The following is a 22131-nucleotide window of genomic DNA, read 5'->3' as shown; positions in this document are numbered from 1 at the left end:
ACAACTGGATCAAAGACATCAAGGACTTGCCTGTTTGTGAGCTTGCAGACTGGTTGAGGGAAATGATCATGGTTTTGTGGTACAAGAGGCGAAAGATTGGTCAACGACTTGAGGGCAAGATACTACCAGCTGTCCTACATGTCTTAAATGCACAAACTAGGGGACTTGGTCACTTGAGTGTTGTGCATGGTGATCATTACGCCGCACAAGTTGTTGACATTAGTACCACTAGTGCAAGACATGTTGTTAAAGCATATCTTCATGAGTGCTCTTGCGAAGAGTGGCAACACACAGGTAAGCCATGCCACTATGCTTTGGCTTTGATAACTGCACAACCACTAAGAGATGTGAAGATGGAAGACTTTGTCCATGAGTACTACTCTGTTGAAAGGTTCAAAAATGCTTACAAGAGATTGATCCAACCACTCCCAAATAAATCCCAATGGCCAAAGGTTGACCTATCTCATGACCTAGGTGCTCCACTTGGTAAAAGAAGTGCTGGCCGACAAAGGAAAAATAGGATAAAGGGTGCTCTTGAGGGTGGTGGTGCTACGAACAAAGCTAACAACAAGGGAAATGAGACTGAGAAAGAAAAGAAAAGGATTAAGGGTCCATTCAAGTGCCAAAAATGTGGAGGATTGGGACATAGGCAAAGCAGCTACAAATGTCCCTACAATGGAATAAAGAAAAGGCTTGTGCTCCAAATCTACTTTACATATTATTTGTATTGCCTTTTAGTGAATTACTTACTTATATGTTGTTTTGCAGGAAGAGAAGACCTAGGAAGAATACCACTAAAGCTTGGTTCCCTGCTGATATAGGCACACCAACATGAGACGCCAACACAGGTGGAGGTCCACATGAAGTTTCAATAGAAGAGGGTCCTTCTATGCTAACAAGGTAAAAATTTAACTATGGTCCACATGTTTGTCATTACTAAATATTTCACTTTACACCAAATGAAATGTACATGTAGAACACTTGCTACACATGAGGAAGGAGGTAGCTCATCTCAGCTCAACCATGTCTCTTCAACTCCTACCCAACGACCAATTCCACTAAAGAAGGCTGCGAAAAAAATTACTCCAAAAAAGAAGACTCAACTCGATGTGGAATGACTACTAGACATTATTTTTCGCTTTGCTTCTAGTGAATGAATGAACTATGTGTATGTGTAAATGTGAACGGACTATGTGTATGCTTCTAAATATTGAGATCTCTTAAATATTTGGATGGCCTATTTAGATGGTCTGTGTATGGTTCTAAATTGCATTATGCCTATGATTGATGCCTGAGATGGACGTTCTGTATGCCCGAGATGGATGTTGAAAGTAAGAGAAAAAATGATCTTCATACATGCATTTTTTCCAGCTGCTGCTGCTGAAAACTGATGCTGCTACTGCTGAAAAATGCTTCTGCTGTTGCTGCTGAAGAAATGAACTTTGCTTTGCTGCTGCCTATTACTTGGTACAATCATTGCTCAGTTCTGCATTTTATCCAGCTATTTTGCAAAGGATCATACATGCATTTCATAGAGAAAAAGAGGTACTGATACAACAAACTAACCAAAGGCTTAAATTTATACAACAATTTCGCAATTTCTACTGATACAATAATTTTTCTATTGCTGTTGTTGCCCAAAACTACCAAAACTGCTGCGGCTGCTGAAAAATGGTGCTGCTGCTGCTTTCCTCTCTTCCAGCAGCAAGTAGCAGCGGGCACAGATCAGCGTCAGCGTCGGGGAGGCATGGCGCCGCGGCGTAGGACGGTAGCGCGGTGTCGGTCGTCGGCGCCTCGTCGGGTAGCAGCCCGGCCGACGGTCGGGCTCGCCCAGGTGGCAGCTTGGGAGGGGCCGGGGTCAACCGGCGCGGGTGCTCGCGGTGGTCGGCATCGGGGATCATCGCGGCGTCGGCCGGCGGTGGAGGTGCGCGCCCATGCCGCAGATCGGGGATGGGCGGCGCCGGCAACGTGTGCCGCGACAGCGAAGGGGGGCGGCCTCGGGCGCGGGGCGTCGGGGGGATTGGCCGCTCGCTGGCAAGGAAGTGGCTGGCGGCGCGCCGTCGACGCCGGCCATGGCCTCCTCCCACTGTTCGTCGCCTGCACGCTCGCACGAGAGAGAGACACACAGCGAGAGAGAGAGTGAGAAATTGTAAATGAAGTGCTAATTCACTCAGGGTAATTTGGTCACCATTTGTGTTGACTGGTTGAGTCTGATTTTTTGAAATAAAAATAGTTGCAATGGCCATTCTAACGCAAAACCAGTGGATACAAGGCCATTTTAGCGAAGCCAACGGTTCAGTGGCTATTTTAGCGAAGCCGCTCGGTTTCGTGGCCAAAATAGCAATTAACTCGCAGGAGGAGGAGGCGGTGATGGAGTTGTCAATGGTGGTGGCTCTGCTGCTGAGGCGGCCGAGGGTGGCTCAAACGGTGCCCATGCTACTGCTGGAGGCGGTGGTGGAGGTGATGCTAGTAGCCAGTTTGGTGGGTATGGAGCGGGTGGCGGATCTGGTGCTGGATCAAGCTCTGGCCAGTATGCTACTGGGCATTATTCTGGTTATGGGGGTTACTCTAATGCCGGAGGTAGTGGTGGGGGTGGCAGTGGAGGGCATGCGGGGGGTTACTGGCCATCTAGTGGTTCTGGATCTGGTAGTGGGACTGGCTCTGGCTCTAGTACAGCGAACATAGAGAACGTGAGGCCAAGTTATGCAAATGCTGGTGCTAATGGAAATGGTAATGGCCAAGGCAACGGTACCTATGGTGGGAGCGGCAGTGGGCAAGGAAGTGGTTCTGGATATGCTAATGCCCACCCATAATTCTCGTCGTTTCCAATTCAGACATACAGGGATAGAGCCTAATGTGTAATATTTTATTTTTATATGATCGTATTTTTTTCTTTTCTTTCTTTTGTACTCCTTCCCATGCTTCTTTGAAATAAAGGGCTCTATTGTTTTGATACGAATGTACTTAAGAAATACGTTGCTAATGACTTTTGTCAGTGCCATGGCCAGGGGCGGTACCAGGCGTGGGGTAGCTTGAGCTCAAGCTCCACGCCTGGCAAAAAAATACATTGGAAAATTACTATATTTTAGTTAAAATTTATTCAAAAGATTTATATCTCATTGTTGAGCCCTGGGCTTGGTAAATTTCTGGTTCTACCCCCGGTCATGGCTAAACTTACATTACTGTGACACTCAGTTATATGCATGGGCAATTCTCATCTTTCCACGATACCATAAGCAAAAGTTTGTAAGATGCAACATTTACAAAAAGAGCCACACATACGAATATTGATCATAGAGTATAAAAATATACATTCAAAGGTAAGGGATATAATTTTTTCCCATCTTTAAGAAATATATTAAGATACAAAAAATTTTAGTATAAAATTTTGGTATCTTAAGATACATTACATCTTAGGTCTAAAAAAAAAGATACATCGAGATAATTTTTTAACGGTAAAAAAACTCGATAAGGGAAACGTGCCCACCTGGAATGATTGATGTACAGTAGCACCTATACATGATTCTAACTTCTGAACATAACGTTTCAGCTTTTATCTTATGTTAAAAAAATTAATGAAAAATTGGAAATAATGTTATGCTTAATTTGTTAATCACAAAATAAGTTATAGCAAAAATTAATACTTGAATATGATGAATCCTTAAACTTTGTATCTAAAAGTTCAACTGTCATATATTATCTAGAAATAGAGCCGAGTACCAGTCTGACAACTCATTTAATTTGTGATCTCACTTTTTCAAATCCCCTTTTCTCAGTGATTGCATGGCTTTTCCATTGAAAAAACTAAACAACATATTTTTAAACAAAAAAAATTTATATACCTAATCATAGCGAGATCTAAAAACCAAGGTTGTAAAATAAATTTCGGTAAAAAACCCTTAAATCAACTTTATATTTAAATTGAAAATTATAAATTTTGCTTATAATCATAAGTAGAAGTGAAAAAACGAGGGTGTCTGTATTGAACAAATTTGCTCTTCCAGGTATGGTGAGCACGTCTTTGTGCATCACATATGTGATGGTCCGTTCCAGCTATAATATGTGTACGAGTAGAAAATACAATGTGACATATTATTTATAGCTATAAATATTGGACCTATCCTTTAGAAATACAAGACACCATTTCGTCATGTACGCAAGACTCTGGTGTTCGGTTGGCTGATCTTCCAATTGCGCCACGTCCGAACTATATATACTCATATCTCCCCTGTTTTATCGGATACTTCACTGAACTACTATTGTCGTAGATTATTTACTCCATATCCTAAAACTATACTTTTTTTAAAAAAACAAAGCTTTCTTAGAACATTTAATGTAAGCTACTCTATTGTCAAGGCAGATAGATGGCCTAAATTACTTATATTTCTTGACGGGTACGTAATTTTTTCAAAATATTTAATCTATAAAGTAAGTTGTTTTTCTTTTTAAAAAACATAGCATTCTTATAACATATATAGTCCCCGTTCGGCAGCCGGATAAGATATCTTATCTCTCTCGTTTTTTGCGTGCACACTTTTCGAACTGTTAAACTGTGTATTTTTTACAAAAAATTTCTATAGGAAAGTTGCTTTAAAAATCATATTAGTCTACTTCATATTTTTTTAATAATTAATAATTAATTAATCATGTACTTATCTATTACTACGTTTTCCGCGCTAGATAAGTTACCTTATTTCTCTCCTATCGAACCCAGCCATAGTCTTAGCTACTCTATTGTCAACCAGTTATCTGTGACGGGCCTAAACCCATATTTATAACGGACAATGGTCTAGTCAGTGATGAGTAGTTACTGATGAGAAAATCCTATCATTGACGGGCCAAAGTCCGTCACCGATGGGTATCATCTATAACGGGCCAAAAGTAAAGCCCCGTCACCGAGATGCTCATAGCCCGTCACGGATGACTCATCTTTGACGGGTACTTATTATGGCCCTTCACGGACAGTGAAATACACGAAAAAAAATAATTTGATTTATTTTCTGGCCTCACGATGTTGGTAGCGATGCCCTCAAAAAATAAATGAAACAATATATATATATATATATATATATATATCCATACATTATTTTAATTTCAACGCTAAAATAAAAACTACAGAATGTAGAAATTTTTCAAATCGGTAGTGCACTAAAATAAGAGCTACAACCAAGTAAATTAGTAGTGTGCTAAAACTACATCGCCCGCCACCGTTGTCGTCGCCAAGGTCATTGTTGTTGTGCCCGAGATGGATCTGCTGCGCCGCACCCGCTCCCACCGCCCACTCCCGCCTACGGATCCGGGCTGGACGAGGCTCGCGTCACCGCCCACTCGTCGTTGTCGTCGGGGTCAATGCCGCTGCCACCACCCGTGTCGTCGTCGTCGCCCACTCGTTGTCGTTGCCACCCATCGTTGGGGTCGGCGCCACCGCGGAGGGGGTAGCCCGAGCGACGGGGCCGGCCGCCACGCACACGCCGCCCACTCGAGCTCGGTGCCGAGAGAGGAAGAGAAAGAGAGGGAGAGGAGAGAAAGAGTGAGAGAGGAAGAGAAAGAGCGAGGAGAAGGGAAAAATATCAGGGGAGGACGGAGAGAGGAGGAGGAAAGATAAACATTTTGAAGTGGTGAGGAGGAAAAATTTTCACGGGAAGTTTTTCATCTTATCTTTGACAGGCCATAGTTATGGCCCGTCACAGATGACTCATCCGTGATGGGCACTAATTTTGGCCCTTCACGGATGACTCATTTCATCTTTGACGGGCCATAACTATGGCCCGTCACGGATGACTCATCGGTGACGGGTCTCTATTTTGGCCCTTCACGGATGAGTATCTTCGGTGATGGGCGTTGATTTTGGCCTTTCACGGATAAGTCGTGTCAGACGTAAATTTTAGTCCGACACAGATAATATGTCATCGGTGACGGGCCAAACCGAATAGAGTCATCTACAACGGGCTTTATTTTGGCCCGTCACATATGAGTGTAGGTATGACGGGCTGCTAGGTTCCGTCACGGATGACCCATCAAATTTGCTGTAGTAGTGTGTCAGGGCAGATATACAGAGTAAATTACTCTACTTTGACGGGGCATGTAAATTAATTTCTCAAAACATTTAATTTATCTTAATTCTTTCCTTTAATCAAGTAGATAATATATGGGAATAATCTCATGAATAACCTGTTTCAAATAGGTCAAGGACATTTAGGATTTATTTAATTAAGTATATAAATTGGATTTCTAGAAGGCGTCTTTTTGGCTTTTGCTAATGCTTATAAACTAATAAGTATGCTTCCTTAATTCACGGTAGTAGATGTATCTCAAGCATTGCAAATACTTACTCAATGTTGCGCTTCGCATTCATTTGATCTAAACAATCAACTCAAAAGTACACAATGGCAAGCACTCAACTTATCGGTTTTGGGTGCACTGGTGCAGCACCGGATCCAAAGCCACCCCCAAGTGTTGGATTAGCCAAATGCTACCAAACTTAGGGGGTAATTGGTGACGACATATTTATAAATAAAAAATAATTTATAAATAAAACTTTTATATGCGTAGTTTTAATGATCTAAAAGCCAAGACTAAAAAAAACCTCAAATTTAACTTTAAATTTAAGGTTAAAAATTTAAATTTTGGCTTATAAACAAATACCGAAGCGATAATATATGGTGTATCTACATACATTACTGCTGAAGGATAATATATGGTGTATCTACATACATTACTGCTGAAGGAAATGGGACAGGTGGAGTAGGGGGTGCCGCCGGATATGTGATAATTACGGCACCAATTGATGTTAATTTCATAATTGATCATATTTAGTTTGTTGTTTCGCATAATTGATGATTTTGCATGTTTTTCTACTAAGTTTCACGTACCTGCTAAGTTGTTATACCCACCGTACCATTCAACTAAAAATATAGTCATTTATATTGATCGTAGCTACAAATATTACAGTAACGGTATATAAGTTTATGTAATCATGCTACATCATATATAATTTATTAGATTCTAAAGATTTATATAAAACAATATCAAATCATCCTCCTCTTTACTATTTTCATAATAATTTTTCATAACACTTGAATGTATATTTATCTTTTATTTCAACTTATTTAACATGTATTCGTCCATGTATCCAACATTAAGTATATTCATGTATTATTTCAACATATTTAACATACATTAATACATATATCCTACAGCAAAGCGCGAGGTATCATATCTAGTTAGACAGAATACTCCATCCATCCATCCATAGAGTATAACATATTTTCCCCTCAAATAATAAGTAATGCCAAGGCCAAATCCTGTGTAGATCTTGCATACTATGGATCATGCACAGATCGAAACCCTGCATGCAGAACCTTTTAGCGCTAGATCGCTAACCAGCACTTCTAAACGGCCATCAGTACCCATAATTGTTTACATGTAAGATTATTTTACAAGTCAACAGGCTTCATTAATTTCTACTCTAGTTATATTTTAATCCCTCCATTTCGTTTCCGATGTAAGATGCCAACGCTACACACTACAAGGTTGTGTTGGGAGCTGAGATAAACAACTGACCACATCAGCCTCATGCTCTATAAATACCCATGCTATCATTCACATATGGACCTCAAACTCATAACATGGCAGGTACTAGAGTGTTAGCTCTGGGCTTCATTGCCCTAATGACCATAGGATTAGCCAATGGTGCGAGGGTTTCTCGACTTTCTAGTGCTGGTGGTACCGGTGATGGAGGAGGTGGTGGCAGTGGTTATGTAAGTGGTGGAGGATCTGGTTTTGGTAGTGGTGTTGGGTCTGGTCAAAGTGGGAAGCCTATAGGTTCTTATGCAACTGCCGTAGCTGGAGGTAATAGTTCTAGCACAAGCCAATATGGTGGATCTGGAAATGGCGCGGGCGGTGGATCCGCTTCAGGATCTGGGAGTAACTATGATAGCGTATCTACCGGTTACGGTGGATACACCAGTGGTGGCGGTAGTGGTGGTGGGGGTGGTGAAGGACAAGCCGGAGGTTCTTATGGATCTTATGGTCAAGGAGGTGGTGGTGGTGCTGGCTCGGGCTCTGGTATGGCTAACACACATATTTTTGGACCGATAAGTGAGGCAAATGCTAATGCCAATGGAAATGGTGGTGGCAATGGTGTCACTCAAAATGGTGGCAGTGGTAGCGGTGGAGGTGGTGGATCTGGGTATGCTAATGCGCATCCATAAAATTCCATTGTATAACTGATACGATGGATGTTGTCATGAGTCTGATGCCATAAGCTGATGTCATAAATTTTGTACTATTGTTTGAACTTATTTTATGCATCAGGAAGTATCAATAAATAAATATAGCTACACTTTTAGGCTCAAAGATTATTGGGTGCAATTTGTTCAGAGGCTAGCAACTTAAGTTTCTTATAACCCGGCATTTGGTCACTCTATATGAATATTATTATTTCATAAACCGTGTAATCTTTTGTAACAGGTAACTGTCTTTGCCAAGTACTCGTGTTTTAGTTGAGAAAAAAAAAGAGAACGGCCGTGTGCAACTGTTTCTTATTTTCTGTAAAAACAGAATGAATTACCTCAATATTGATATATCTTTGGTGCAAATACTGAGATTGAACACATGAAAGCGATGTATGTGGATTTGTTCTAAGTGCATATATATACCTCCATGACAATATATTTTCAATATTTTGAAAATACGTTCACAATCACTAGGCAGGACGCTACGTAGTACGCAGGGTTGGATCTGCCACCCGTGTTGGGTGGGCTAGAGCGCCCTACCATATCCACGTCATTGGAGCCCCCATCAGTCCTCCTAATAAAATTTTTATTATTACTAAAGAGAAAAAAGGGTCGGATGCATTTAAAAACAGTATGGACGAAGGTCGATGAAGATATCATATCTTTTAATATTTTTTCTATCTAATATTTTTTCTCGATCTACCAGTACCAATGCTTACTAATTGTGAATATTTACATATTACAACCAGCTACATATATATTGTTCCGTAGATTTGTCCATCTAGTACTATATCCATTTCATATTGTAGACTTTCTAGCCTTCCTTAAATTCATTTATTCCTGAATATATAATATATATATATATATATATATATGTCTAGATTCATTAACATCCATATGAATATAGGTAATGCTAGAGAAAGTCTTATATTCAAAACGGAAGGACTAAGATTTTTTAGGGCAACTAATAAGCTTCATTACTAGATATCATATTAGTAAACACAAAGCTGGTTACAAAATTCTTGAGCTGTCATTATTTAACCAAACCGTTCAGTAGCAATGTTTTCCGTGTCCAATCACTTGCCTAAAATCGGACGGTTTTTAACTTCTTGAGAAAACTGTAGATAGAACACCACCAACAAATCTCCATTAACTGCACGAGAAAAGAGCATCTATCCTTTTTTATGTTCAGGGTGGTCATCTTTTGGCTGTTACGAGGAAAAAACAAAACGACATATCTATAACTGAAAAATAGATTACGACTTAAACTTTTATAAATGTGTCGTGTGATTATCGATCTAGAAGCAAATATTAAAAAATTAACTAACATGGATCAAAATCAACTATAAATTTGAGATTAAAAATTCAAATAACTTGTAAGCATAAATATAAGTGTAAAAATGAAGCTGTAGGTCTCCATGGTTAGTAGCGTTACATCGATAATTGCTCATTACTTGGAGGCAAAGTGACACTTCAAGAACCATATACAGACTGAGCCACAAGCAAATTAAGTTGGGTGAAATAAAGTTGAATCAAACATTAATTTGTACTAATCAAGTTCCAGACCAGCTGAGAGATTGTGACAGAACAGAGTAATCCGGCTTGGAGAGTATTAACTGCATGCTGTACATCTCACTTCTTCGAATCATCACAAGTCTTAAGGTTATACCGAAAGTTACATGCATTTTTATTGTAAAATTTAGTACACCTATATACATATAATAATATTTTAATATATTAAAACTTTTAGCTTAAAATGTTGGTACCAGGACAATTAAATTTGATATGAGTAGAACGTAACGTTGAATACAATTAACTATACCAATATAGCTACCACAAACAATTTGATAAGCATCTCGGATCTTGGCGTCGTCACATTAATTGTCTAGCTGACCGTATTAAAATTAATCAGACATAGGTTGCTCAAATTTGAATGCAGATTCTGTCGGCATGATTAGTTTGATGATGGTGCCATCTACTAGTCATCTTGGATTATTTTACCATTATTATTATATTGTTCACTAGTTCGTATACTTCCAGTTATGATAATCATCGAAAGATAAATATTCCTAGTACGAAGAGTTCCATCGGATTCCAAACTGGAGTAAATTGTTTTAGACTTACTAACTCTTTTCTTTTTCAAAAATAACTCATTCTGATAACCCATTTCTATTAGTTCCCTCAAAAACTTAAGAAACTTCTGGTACTCTCTCCATTCTTTAATTTTCAAATGACAGTTTTTGAACTAACTCCGCCTTAATAGAAAAACTGAGAGAATACTTTTTTCGTCCCTGATTTTCTTACAAATATTTACCTCTTGTTTGCCTTACAGATAATATATACTACTCTAAGTAATAAACGGCATATGGATTCTACATTATTGGTACAAATTTAGTGTAATTATTAATAGAACTGGTCCACACAGTACAGTAATTGGTTTAATCTTCTATTTTTTTTAATGAGGAGGATTTATCTCACCATGGGTATCGATCGAGAGAGTTCTGATGTGCCGAACGTTTTTATCGAGATCTGTGTGCACAGGTCCACCCTGTTCCTTAATTACAGGCCTTCAAGGTTTCCAATTAACTTGCTTCTTAAGTGAAGTCAACCACAAATTTCAATGTCATCTCCATCTCCCCTGTTACTCTGCTATTTCCATTTTGTGTTTCAGATAATGACAGTGTCCAAAATCCACTTTGCACTATTTTTTCTGTTATATTATAAGTAAATAAAAAAAATATTTGATTTAATTGAAATTATTTTTATGTATAGAAAAATTAGATCTACTGCTAGGTGCAGTTACTCCACTTATGTCTAAGGTGCAGAAACATCTTCTTCGTACCTATTTCTGCTCTTATCTAAGAAAATCATAAACACCGTTAAATTCCATATGAATGATACAGTTATATATGAAGTTTGTATCTTCTATTGAGTCAGAGCAAGAAACATGTATAGATGTGTTTCTGCACCTTAAATTTGAAGAAAAGAACTACACATGATATTAAGATATAAGCTTCCTAGTGAAACATCTAAAAATACTTATTGAGATAACTAGTACCTTGTACAACATTTACAAACAAACTAGTGAAACATTAAAAAATATTTATTGAAACATCCAAATAACACTATGTTCACACTAAACATTTTGTTGCAACGCTAAGGGGTCGTTGTTTGGTTTTTCAAGGGAAAAAGGCAAACAAATAAAAAATAATTTATGAATAAAACATATATATATGTTTTCGTAGTGATAAAAAGCAAACGCTAAAAAATAAACTACAATAATAAAACAACGATATCAACACTAAACGCTAAATTTATGGTTAAACATTTAAATTTGGTTTATAAGCATAACCAAAAGCGAAAAAATGAGGGTGATAAAGATTAAATGTGCAACATATTGGAATTTCAGTTGAAATATTCACTTCTCACAGCCGAAACATTGAATGTCAATTGTTGAGATATGTAAATTTTTTCACCAAATTATAATGAGGTACGATTTTGTTGCAAAGTCTTACTTGTAACTAATAGAGTAGTTTATATATATACATAATCAAATCATATATTGGATAAGTTATTTATAAATTGCTGGTGATAGTATAGTGCCCTTCTAAGTTATGATCGTTAACATTGCAGCACATAAGGAACATTAAGGTTGTGTTCTTTTGTGCGCCATATCTCATATTATTCCCCAGCTTTTACGCGCATAATTTTTAACTGTTAAATGGCATATTTTTTAAAAAAATATTCTATACAGAAATTCATCATATTATATTTCTAAAGTGGATTTTTAACCTTATATAGTTAATTTTATCATTTATACCAATTAAATAGATATTAACAGTCAGATAATCTTTCGTCGACAAAAAGAACACAGCCTTAACGATCAAATTTTTTAGAAAAAAAATTCTGAGCTAGGTAGATCCACGCCTGCAATGGGAATCGACGGTTGATCCAACCGAGAAGCAGAGCAGCATTTCATAAATTTTGGCCGGGCCGTCCATCATGTTTTAATAACATAGAACCTTCCCAGAGTGCCAACAGTATCAGCTCAAGATACAATGAGCTGTGCCTGTGCATGCTGAGCTCTATGGCAAGAGATAAGTGTGCATGCCGACATAGATCACTTGCTAGAAAACGGAGAACAGAGAAGCAAATACAAAAATAAAAAACTGCTAAGAGCAAGGTCAATAGTATAGCCAATTATTACCTCTAATTTATGTATAGTCAATCTAATAGATAATTTATATAACAGTTACCTACGAAGCATTAATATATGGTTCCACATATCATACACACAGCGCCTTGGACCCCATACTGCAGCTGACTATAAATTAGTAGCTCACTGCTCTTCTCTCTTCTCTTTTTAAAATATGTTTATAGCTGGCTTATACCTTACTATTATCTGCTCTAATTAAGTACCTCAGTCATAAACACAGGATCCAAAGATGATAAATAGCAGTGATCGATGCTCTCTCCCTTAATTATGCTTGCAACGCCAGTGATTCTCCATTAGTTTAATTATCAACTTCAATCCAGGGTTACCCCATGCACTCACTCGATCTGCCAGCGTGTGCTATGCTCAGAGACACTCAGATGATGGGCCAGTCATTGCCTAATCCATGGCCGCCTCTAGCACTATAAATATGATAGCTCATCTCTGTCCTTGCAAACTCATCTATAGCTACACATTTTAGCTCACAATGGCTTTCACTAAGCTAGCATCTCTGGGCCTTATTATCATGCTATTATGCATTGGGTTAGCCAATGCTACAAGAGTGGCTAGATTCTCTTACTCTCGTGCAACCGGCGCAGGAGGTGGTGAGGGTGCTGGATATGTAAATGGCCATGGCTCGGGGTCTGGAAGCGGGATCGGCTCCGGCGAGAACGGCGCCGGCGTCGGATCCCATGCGGTCGCCGAAGCGAAGGGCGGAGGCGGTGGAGGTGCGCCATACAGCGGAGCTGGATTTGGTGGCGGGTCTGGATCAGGCTCAGGGTTTAGTACCCGCGATGCGACAGGGTCTTCTAAGGCTAGTGGTACCGGTGGTGGTGATGGCGAAGGACAGGCAGGAGGCAACCCAACATCTAGTGGTTATGGGTCGGGCAGCGGCACAGGCTCGGGTTCATCTATGTTGCATGACTTTTTCCCTGGTTTTACAACTGCGTATGCTACTGCTAATGGCGGTAGCACCACCAATACTCAAAATGGTGGAAGCGGTGTCAGTAACGGTGGTGGTTCTGGGTATGCTGAAACGCACCCTTAGGAATTTCCGTAGACAATTACATCACTCTAAAAGATTTTGTCCAGTCTATCATATGGAACCATAGAAGCTTTTTCTGATCTATGTACCTGCTTATGCATGAGCTACAAATAAAAATTTGAATAAATGCCCCCCCTCTAGTTCCTATTACTAAATTAACTGTGATATGCAAATGGGGAGAGATCATGTCGTCCATGGTTGAAAATAGTATCAGGCAATAAAGCTGCGTATAGAAGACTTAGTTACGGTAGAAAAGAAGAAAAAAAAATACTAGTATACAGTAGAACTTACACTTGTCAGTGACAACTAAATTACATGCCGAGCAATTGTAAATTGCAGAACTTGGAAATTATCTCAATGAAATGTTATTGCTTATATGCACTTCAATTTTTGTTATAGCTAGCTAAGCTCCCTCTTCTCCACCTCCTCCAATCCTAAACCACATTCCTCTCATCTCCTACGTTCGCAACCGTCAGCCATCCCAGCAGAGCATGTATTGAACTCTCTGCTATTGATATATACTGCATTGCATTTATTTTACGCCGTTAACTTTCATATCTACGTTTGACATTTTGTCTTATTTAAAAGTTTATATATGTAATTATTTATTATTATTCATTTTATCATTAAATATAATTTAATCCTGATATACAATTTTTCATATTCGCAAAAAAAATGAGTAGAACCCCGTGTGCTTTCTATGAATCCCCTGCTCTGTTCGTTCAACTCTCTCGTTTACTGTTCTTGGGAGTCCGGCAAGGGGTGATTGGGAACAAAAAACTGAGAAAAATAGTGCAAGATGGCTAACTTAGAGCAACATCAAGCAAAGGGTGTAAGCAATAACAATTGGAATAAAAAATGGGCAATTGCTAGAATTTTAATCTAAAGGGGGACAAATGGTCAAGTACTGTTTGAAAATCTAATAGATTCCACACTTGTTGACTAGACAAGTCAGCTATGGCCAAGTTGAGTAATTAAAAGCCAGAGCACAGCTAGCTATAGCTGTGGCTAACAGAGCTAATTAATGAAACAAGTCAGCTATGGCCAAGCTGAGTAATTTAGTCCTCTCCGTTCTTCGCGTCGCAGTACGGCAATGGCCAAGTTGACCCTGCTAATTAGTCGTCAGGTTGCTAATTAATGTGTCACGCAGAATCTTCCGGCTTGACTACATGATGCTGTCATCTACTCCTACTTATGTTGATTTTATTTTCACTACTAGAGCTATTTCCGTTTAAATAAGTTAAACGCAAATTTATTTTATGCGTGAGTTTTCTACACACGTTTAAATAAGCCATCAAACGCCAACTCGAATCAGAGAACGGCATCTGATCCACATCCATGAATATGTTCTATGGACTAATTAAAGTCAGTCTATATGCGAAAGGGCATCTAGCTTAGTGATTATAAATACCTTATTAGCATTTAAGGTGCTAGGTTCGACTCTTTATTGGAGCGAAAGACAACTAGGATAAGCCAGCTGCTTGCAGAAATAGACGTGTGTCCATGTTAGGCCAACCGCATGTGAAAACTGTATGCCGTCTCACCCGCCGCGCATCGGGTCTATGGCTCCTAGGTCCATCATTCACAAATCCTTGGCTCCTTATCCTGTCGTCGTTGGCTCTCCATGTGGCAGTGAGAGAGCGCAAGAGGGAGTGAGGATGAGGACTCTGCATCAGATCAAAGGGATGAGATGAGCTGAAAGGGATGTGCATGGAGAGTAGAGTGGAGGGTATGGCTTGGTAGATCTTATCCTTGTTCGTCCCTAGACTTAGCTGTGTCATGCCCTCGTGCTCTGTTTGTCGGCGTCTTTTACCTTATATGAAAATATGATTATTTTTACATTTGGTCTTATTAACAATTCACCTATAAAAATTCACAGGCGATTCTCTTGAGTGTTCGCTTCTTAAAAATCAATTTTGGCAGGTGGCCGGTGTATCTGTCATTGAACTAAACTTGTTACAGGCAACCCAAAATTTGGCCCACATGTGTAATACAATTGGTGGTGTTGATAAAAATGGTTCCTTTAACTATTGCAGCTCATAATGGCTAGAATTGACTGGTATATATATATATATATATATATATATATATCTTCACTTCATTATCCTATTAAGCATTAGGTTAGCCAATGTTATAAGAGTTTCTACAAAATTTTCTGGTTCAAATGGAACTAGGTCGGCAGGAGGCGAGGGTGGCGGCTTCATGACAGGAGATGATTCAGGGTCTACGAGTGGTGTTGGAGGAAATGTATTAGGCCCTGTTTTTTTTAGCTTGGGATAATTATAATTCAGACTATTTGGAGTAAGCTAAAAAACAGACAATTTATTAAAGTAGCTTATTATAATCTGGAGCCCAGCTTATTATAATCTGATAAGCTCATTTAGGTGAGCTTTTTCTAACTTATTTGGTGAAAAATTACCCACTCTGCCACCCCACTTCCTTTTTTAGACTTACAAACTCAATAATCTAGGCTCTAATAATCTAGGAAAAAAACAACTCACAACTTATTCTACTACAGATTACAATAATCTAGCTTATAATAATCTGACTTAATAATCTAGATTATAATAATTTTTAAACTGAAAGAAACTGTGCCTTAGTCGTCCAAATGATATAGGAGATGGAGGAAATGGTGGTGTGCACAATATGGTGGAATATGATATGATATGACGAAGGATTAGAGTCAAGCTCTCGGGATCTAGGTGTATTTGGCAAGGGAGAATTAAATACTCCCATGGAGCTACTAGAGCTAGTGGTAATTATGGTGGTGGTGGTGGGCCATCAACCTTGTTTAGATGAACATCCCAGCCAATTCATACATGACACATATGGGCCTAAATGTTAGTTCAGTTTCTAGCATATGGGCCTTAATCAGGGCCCATATAACAGCTTGCTGGTCAAATTAGTGTACCCAAGGAAGCACAAAGCCACCTCATTAACGTTTTTACCATTGGATCGCACCAGTACAAAGGTAACAACCGTAGGATCAAGAAGTTAGTTATCCATCAAATTCACTCATTAATTAGTCATTCATTCACCTTCCTACTCCTGTGTAAACATAGCATATATTAATGTGTGTATATCTCTATCATAATAATTCTTTGTACAGCTATGATTATTGCACCAATTCTCTAACTACAATTTAATTAGATTATTTATTTTTCATAATAGAGCTATGTATATTAGCATTGGAGTGATGAATGTTAACCGTGTTCCTTTCCAACCATCTGGCTCAATCGAAGATACATTGCTACATCTATCCACTACTCCTGATTATTATTCTTTTGCTACCTTTTACCTAGCATTTGATATGTATGTAAATCACGCAAACGTCAATTAGATCTAAAACTGAAATGAAGTACAATTAATTTAGAATAGCACCAGCACATATACAGACGATCGATCGAATATATTTTAATTTAGATCTAATAGTTCCACCGCAACACATTGGATTGTTGTCTAGTTTATTGGATGAGTATAGGCTCTAGGCCACTTCAGCCCTATGTCCAGTAGCCTGCATAAATCGATCGCTTAATAATTAATTACTTTAACCAGTATTATTTCAGTAATCAGTAAAATAAATCAACTAGCAAACAAGTTGCAGATGTAAAATTAAGGAGTTTGCCGCCTCGTAGCCCCCAATCTAATTAATTAAATTTACCAATAGCCAGTTGCAATGCAAGGACAGAGAGTAACACCCCAAGTAGTGTCTGCTTGATGCTGCTATAATAATTAATTAATACGAGTAACCAGTATTCATACGCCTGCATCATTCTCGATCTAATCTTGTTTAGCCAGGTCGCAGGCAGGGCGTCATTTTAGATAAGCAAGTCAATCACGAACTTCGAGGTCGCTGGTTTCTGAAAATGTCAACGACGATCAATATCACTGCCGTGTTTTCGCTTGTGTATATGCTTGCGATGCAAAAGAATCTTAAATTTTGGGATTTTTTTCACCAAAATTTATTTTTCGTATTCAGCTTTTTTTATCGCTACAAATACGGAGATGGCATGTGCATTACATGGTTGATATCTAACCGTTAAAATTAAGGACCATGCTAGGCTAGCTGCTAATGCATATAAACTTACGTATGTTTCGGACAGTGTTATCACGACGGTAATGGATACTTCTCCGTATTTTAGAAGATGACACCGTAATTTTGTGCTACATGTTTTATAATTTGGATTATTCAAAGAAACTTATGTAATTATTTTTTTATTGTGATTAAATTTATTATTAAATATATTTTAATTATATGTACATTTTATATATTTGGATAATTTTTTAATAAGACGAATGATTTTAGTGAAATATCAACGGAGTCATTTAGAGAAAGAAGAAGTTTTGATTGCACTTAGAGGTTAAATATTGATAACTGGTAAAAGTATCAAGGAAATACAAAGCATTACCATATTTATGATAACGATGCATTGTGCTCTTGCTTCGGATATATATGCATCGATGCATGGTATGATCCGTGATGTAGTCAAGTCAACAAGCTTGGTCGTCTCTATACGTTATTAGCTAAGTTTTATTTTCCTAAGTCTACCCTTAATCTCGCATATATGGATATGATTACAATCTCCAACCCAGACAACCGGAACGCCCCCAAGCACTATAAATACCCGTGCAATCCTGCAGCTTATGATCAATTCATCTTAGCTAATCACACAATGGCTGGTAGTAAACTAGCAGCACTCAGCTTTATTGTCCTGTTGAGCATAGGATTAATCGATGCTGCAAGGGTGGTAAGAGTTTCCAGTTCTAGTGGAATGGGGACTGGAGGGGGAGGGGGTGGTGGATCTGTGAATGGTGCCGGATCTGGGTCGGGAGGTGGGACCGGGTATGGTAGTAATGGTGCCCATGCAAGTGCGGGAGGGGGAGGCGAAGGGGGCGGTGGTGGCCAATATGGTGGTTCGGGGTTTGGAGTGGGGTCAGGAGCAAGCTCTGGTTCTACTCGTAATGGCGGTGATCGTTTTGGTGGATCTTCAGACGCTGGTGGTTCAGGTGGTGGAGGCGGTGGAGGACAAGGTGGGGGTTACTATGGATCTAGCGGATATGGATCTGGCGGCGGTACAGGCTCTGGTTCCAGTGAGGCTGCTGGATATACATGGTGGGGTGCGGCTCGTGCAACCGCAGATGCTAGTGGAAATGGCGGTGGCAATGGTGTTGGCCAAAACGGTGGCAAAGGTGCAGGTGGAGGCAATGGATCTGGGTATGCTGATGCGCATCCGTAAACTTACTTTCAACAGCATATAGATCTGCTTTGGGGCTAGTATATGTATGGTCTATTGTTCCATGTTATTTGGTGTTGCTTTTCGCTCCTAGTAGCTTGTTTTCTATAAACTTATATGTATCACCCCTTTGGATGTAAGGTATCAAGTAATAAATTTAAGGCCTCCATCTACTAGACAAAAGAGTAGCCCCTGTTGTCTCATCACAATTGTTTTGACTTGAGTGAACAAGAATTGAGTGTCATTGATGGTACATCACTAGTTTGAAGGGTAACATTAATTGTTGGTTTATGGCATCAATTAATAGGTAATAGCAGTTTTTCAAAGATCAACAATCAACTACCGGTACTCTTCTCTCTCACTTACGCCTTCTCTTCTAAGTCACCGAGGAGGCTAGCCTTTCTTCTCTTCTCCCATTCCCTCTCTTGCCAATCGATTCCTCGCGGGATACCCATACGCCTCTCTTTATCTCACTTTGTATCTATCTCTCTCATGGAAACTCGGGGGCCAAGCCACTAGCAATGGCTCAGAGGCTGCATGTGGAGGCAGGAGGCCAAGCCACTGGAAACAGCATCGCCTATTAGATTTGCCAAATCTGGCCTCGGAAGTGTTGAATCCGCTAGATCTGTTTGTATCAAGTACAGAAGGCTGACACCACTGACAAGAATGTTAGCCATCATATCAACTAGATATGTTTTCAGAGCTATGTGTTGGATGGGTGGCAGTGGCATGTGATAAGGGGATTGGTGGTTCATCCTACCACAACCTCCTCAAAATATGTCGTATATGGTCTACTCCAAGTCTCCAATACGGTGAGAAAGGTATGAACTAGGTCAACCACCGCAGGTACTATGATCTTCCCTTCTTTACCTCTATGCCTTTGCATCTCTCTCACAGATTGAGGAGATTGTGGTCAACGGCTAGGTTTTTTTGTTGCCGTTGGTGTGAATTCTTTGTTGCTTTATAAATTATTTGTAGAAGTTATTAATGAATAGAAATTCATCCAATGTATACATTGATGAATTTGCTGATATCTTGGATCATTAAGAATCAATGAAATACAACACATGAATTAGGAAATGATTAATTTTATAACTGCAAGGTTCCAGTTATTCGGTTTATGGTGAAATTTGGTAAGTTTAAACTCAAGAACAAAATGTTGTTGGGATTGTGAAATGCCATGATAGAGGGTTTCAGTCTCAGACTCGGCCACAGTGAATAATACATATCCTTCCCGAATAATTAAATGTCTTATAATATTTCAAATACAAAATTCTCACACATGTTAGGGATGGGATCTGTTATGGAATCTTATCATCTGAAGAGATAATATATTTTCATAGGGACCAATACGAATCGAAGTACGGATAAATCGTTATCTCCTCCTAAAACTTATATAGAGGGCATGGTGAGATGCCTGTGAATTAATGATGTATTCAATAATATATCTAATCAATATATAGCTCTGCCATATATACATCTCTCTATGCCTATTGTGTACTTCTGCAACATTGATCTTGAGGTTAATGGGAAGGGGTGCAGGTGTTCTTATTCCTGTACTACTGTGAGAGAAAACAAAAGTGATTAGGTAATTTGTTAATTAATACGCATATTGCTTTACTTACAACATCATACCGATTCCGTTGGGCTGCTGACAATTTTGATATTGGAACCAGGTTTCGCGTAGGCCCTGCTCGGTTATTCTCGAAGAGAAACGGATTGGACAGGATTGAGCGGGAATACTTTCACATCACAATAAATGTGGAATAAATCTTTTTCAAATTCTCTTGAATCCTACTACCATGATACCATGGTAGGGATTAACCGAATAAGTCCTTAGGGAGTGGGGGTGGGTTAGATGGAGTTAAGGCATTTTTCGCGTGGTAACAACAATAAACTCACATTTCAAAATTTCAATTTAAAATTTTGAGCTTCGCGTAACAAACGATGAGCCACGGTTACCACACGGTAAGGTGCAGTAACCACGTACGTTGTATCGAAACATCAATGAAAAAATTGGAAAACTAATTGTAAAATGTAGTAAAAGTCGTGAAAAGCTGTGGATATCTCTACGAAAATGATTGTAACATAGAAATCATCCCTCACCCATATTTTCTCTCTTTTTTTGGTTTTTCAATTTCGATGGAGCCTCAGTATGAAGTAAACTTTGCTGGCTAGATAGCAATAGAATTTGTGTAATACTTTGATTAATTAATCTTTTTTAAAAAATTAATTTGGATAAATTCATCCAATTACACCACGGCAGTTAACGCGCGGTATACAAGGTGAACCCTGATTGGAATTGTATGTTCTGGTCGAGAAGAACGAGGGTATATACGAAAGACAGTCAGTTACAAGAAAATATTTATACAACTGGGCCGGCAATCCATCTTAATCAGGCTCGGCTCAGGTGTGTAAAACTGATAACTCAGATTGCTCAATCGAGGCAGCCCAAAACTGGCTGCATTGGGCAGCATCCGACCCAACTCAGAGGCCATGTAGGAGGATTTAGCAATCTAGAGCGGTTTCCAGAGCCTCAGGCCCACAATATATATTGGGTTACTCTACCCGTGCTCCTTTTCATTGCTCGGACCCCGTCGCTTCGTTTATGTTGATACTTATAAGTCATATTTAAATTTTTGGTTTTTAATTTTAAGTTGATTTTGGGTCTTCTTATTGAAGTTTATTTTCAGTTTTAGCTTTTAGCTTTTAAATCGCTAACAATATGTATATAAAAGTTTTATTTATAAATTATTTTTCGCTTACAAATATATCGTTTGATTATTCACAGAACAACCAAACAATCACCACGACACTCACGCGTGGAGACTAACCTCAATTTAATGAAGCTTAGGTATATCGATCACTCAATCACATATACATATACGATACGTTAAGATTAAATCAGGAAAAAAAAATATGAGCAGTACTGATCTGTGCCAACTCTAGAGTTAAACACAGGACGTATGATACCGTTTTTGAAAACTAATATAAAAACAATAAGTTTTCCTACCATTTCCGTTTCTACAGTTTAGTTTTCTTAAACAAACAAATTGTTAATGAAGTTGACACCAAATAGTTAAATTCATAAATATAAAAAAATTCAATCATTTTTTTCTAAAAAATAATAATGCCATTAATTTCTGATAGTTTTTATCTATAGGTGGATATGACAAGTGCATGTCACATCTATAATGACTCATGTCAGAGGATAGCTCCTCAAGCAAGGGATCATGAGAGGCCCCTTTTCGTGTTTGGTTTAGGGAGAGGCCCCTTTTCGTGTTTGGTTTAGGGAGCACCGGAAAAACCGCGGGTTATGGACAGTGTGGTGTAGTAGTGGTGGAGGAGAAGGATGGCAAGAAAGAAATTTCATGAACAAGGTGATTATATAGGTTCAGGCGG

General features: G+C 38.8%; 3 protein-coding genes across 3 annotated transcripts; all 3 read left to right on the top strand.

The window, feature by feature from the left end:
- The first annotated feature begins 7628 nt into the window (after positions 1-7628).
- On the top strand, positions 7629-8213 carry LOC102706599 (glycine-rich protein DOT1-like). Its single transcript, XM_006661750.1, has one exon. It carries the CDS (start codon positions 7629-7631, stop codon positions 8211-8213), a length of 585 nt encoding a protein of 194 aa, XP_006661813.1.
- A 4724-nt stretch (positions 8214-12937) lies between these two features.
- On the top strand, positions 12938-13498 carry LOC102704920 (glycine-rich cell wall structural protein 2-like). Its single transcript, XM_006662344.2, has one exon. It carries the CDS (start codon positions 12938-12940, stop codon positions 13496-13498), a length of 561 nt encoding a protein of 186 aa, XP_006662407.2.
- Positions 13499-18168: 4670 nt separating this feature from the next.
- LOC102706322 (glycine-rich protein DOT1-like) lies at positions 18169-18902 on the top strand. The gene has a single exon (XM_006661749.2). It carries the CDS (start codon positions 18169-18171, stop codon positions 18730-18732), a length of 564 nt encoding a protein of 187 aa, XP_006661812.1. The 3' UTR covers positions 18733-18902.
- The last annotated feature ends 3229 nt before the right edge of the window (positions 18903-22131 follow it).

Source organism: Oryza brachyantha, chromosome 10 (assembly GCF_000231095.2).
Source record: "Oryza brachyantha chromosome 10, ObraRS2, whole genome shotgun sequence".
NCBI lineage: Eukaryota > Viridiplantae > Streptophyta > Magnoliopsida > Poales > Poaceae > Oryza > Oryza brachyantha.
The sequence above is the reverse complement of the archived record's forward strand: the minus strand, read 5'-3'. Positions and strand labels throughout refer to the sequence as shown.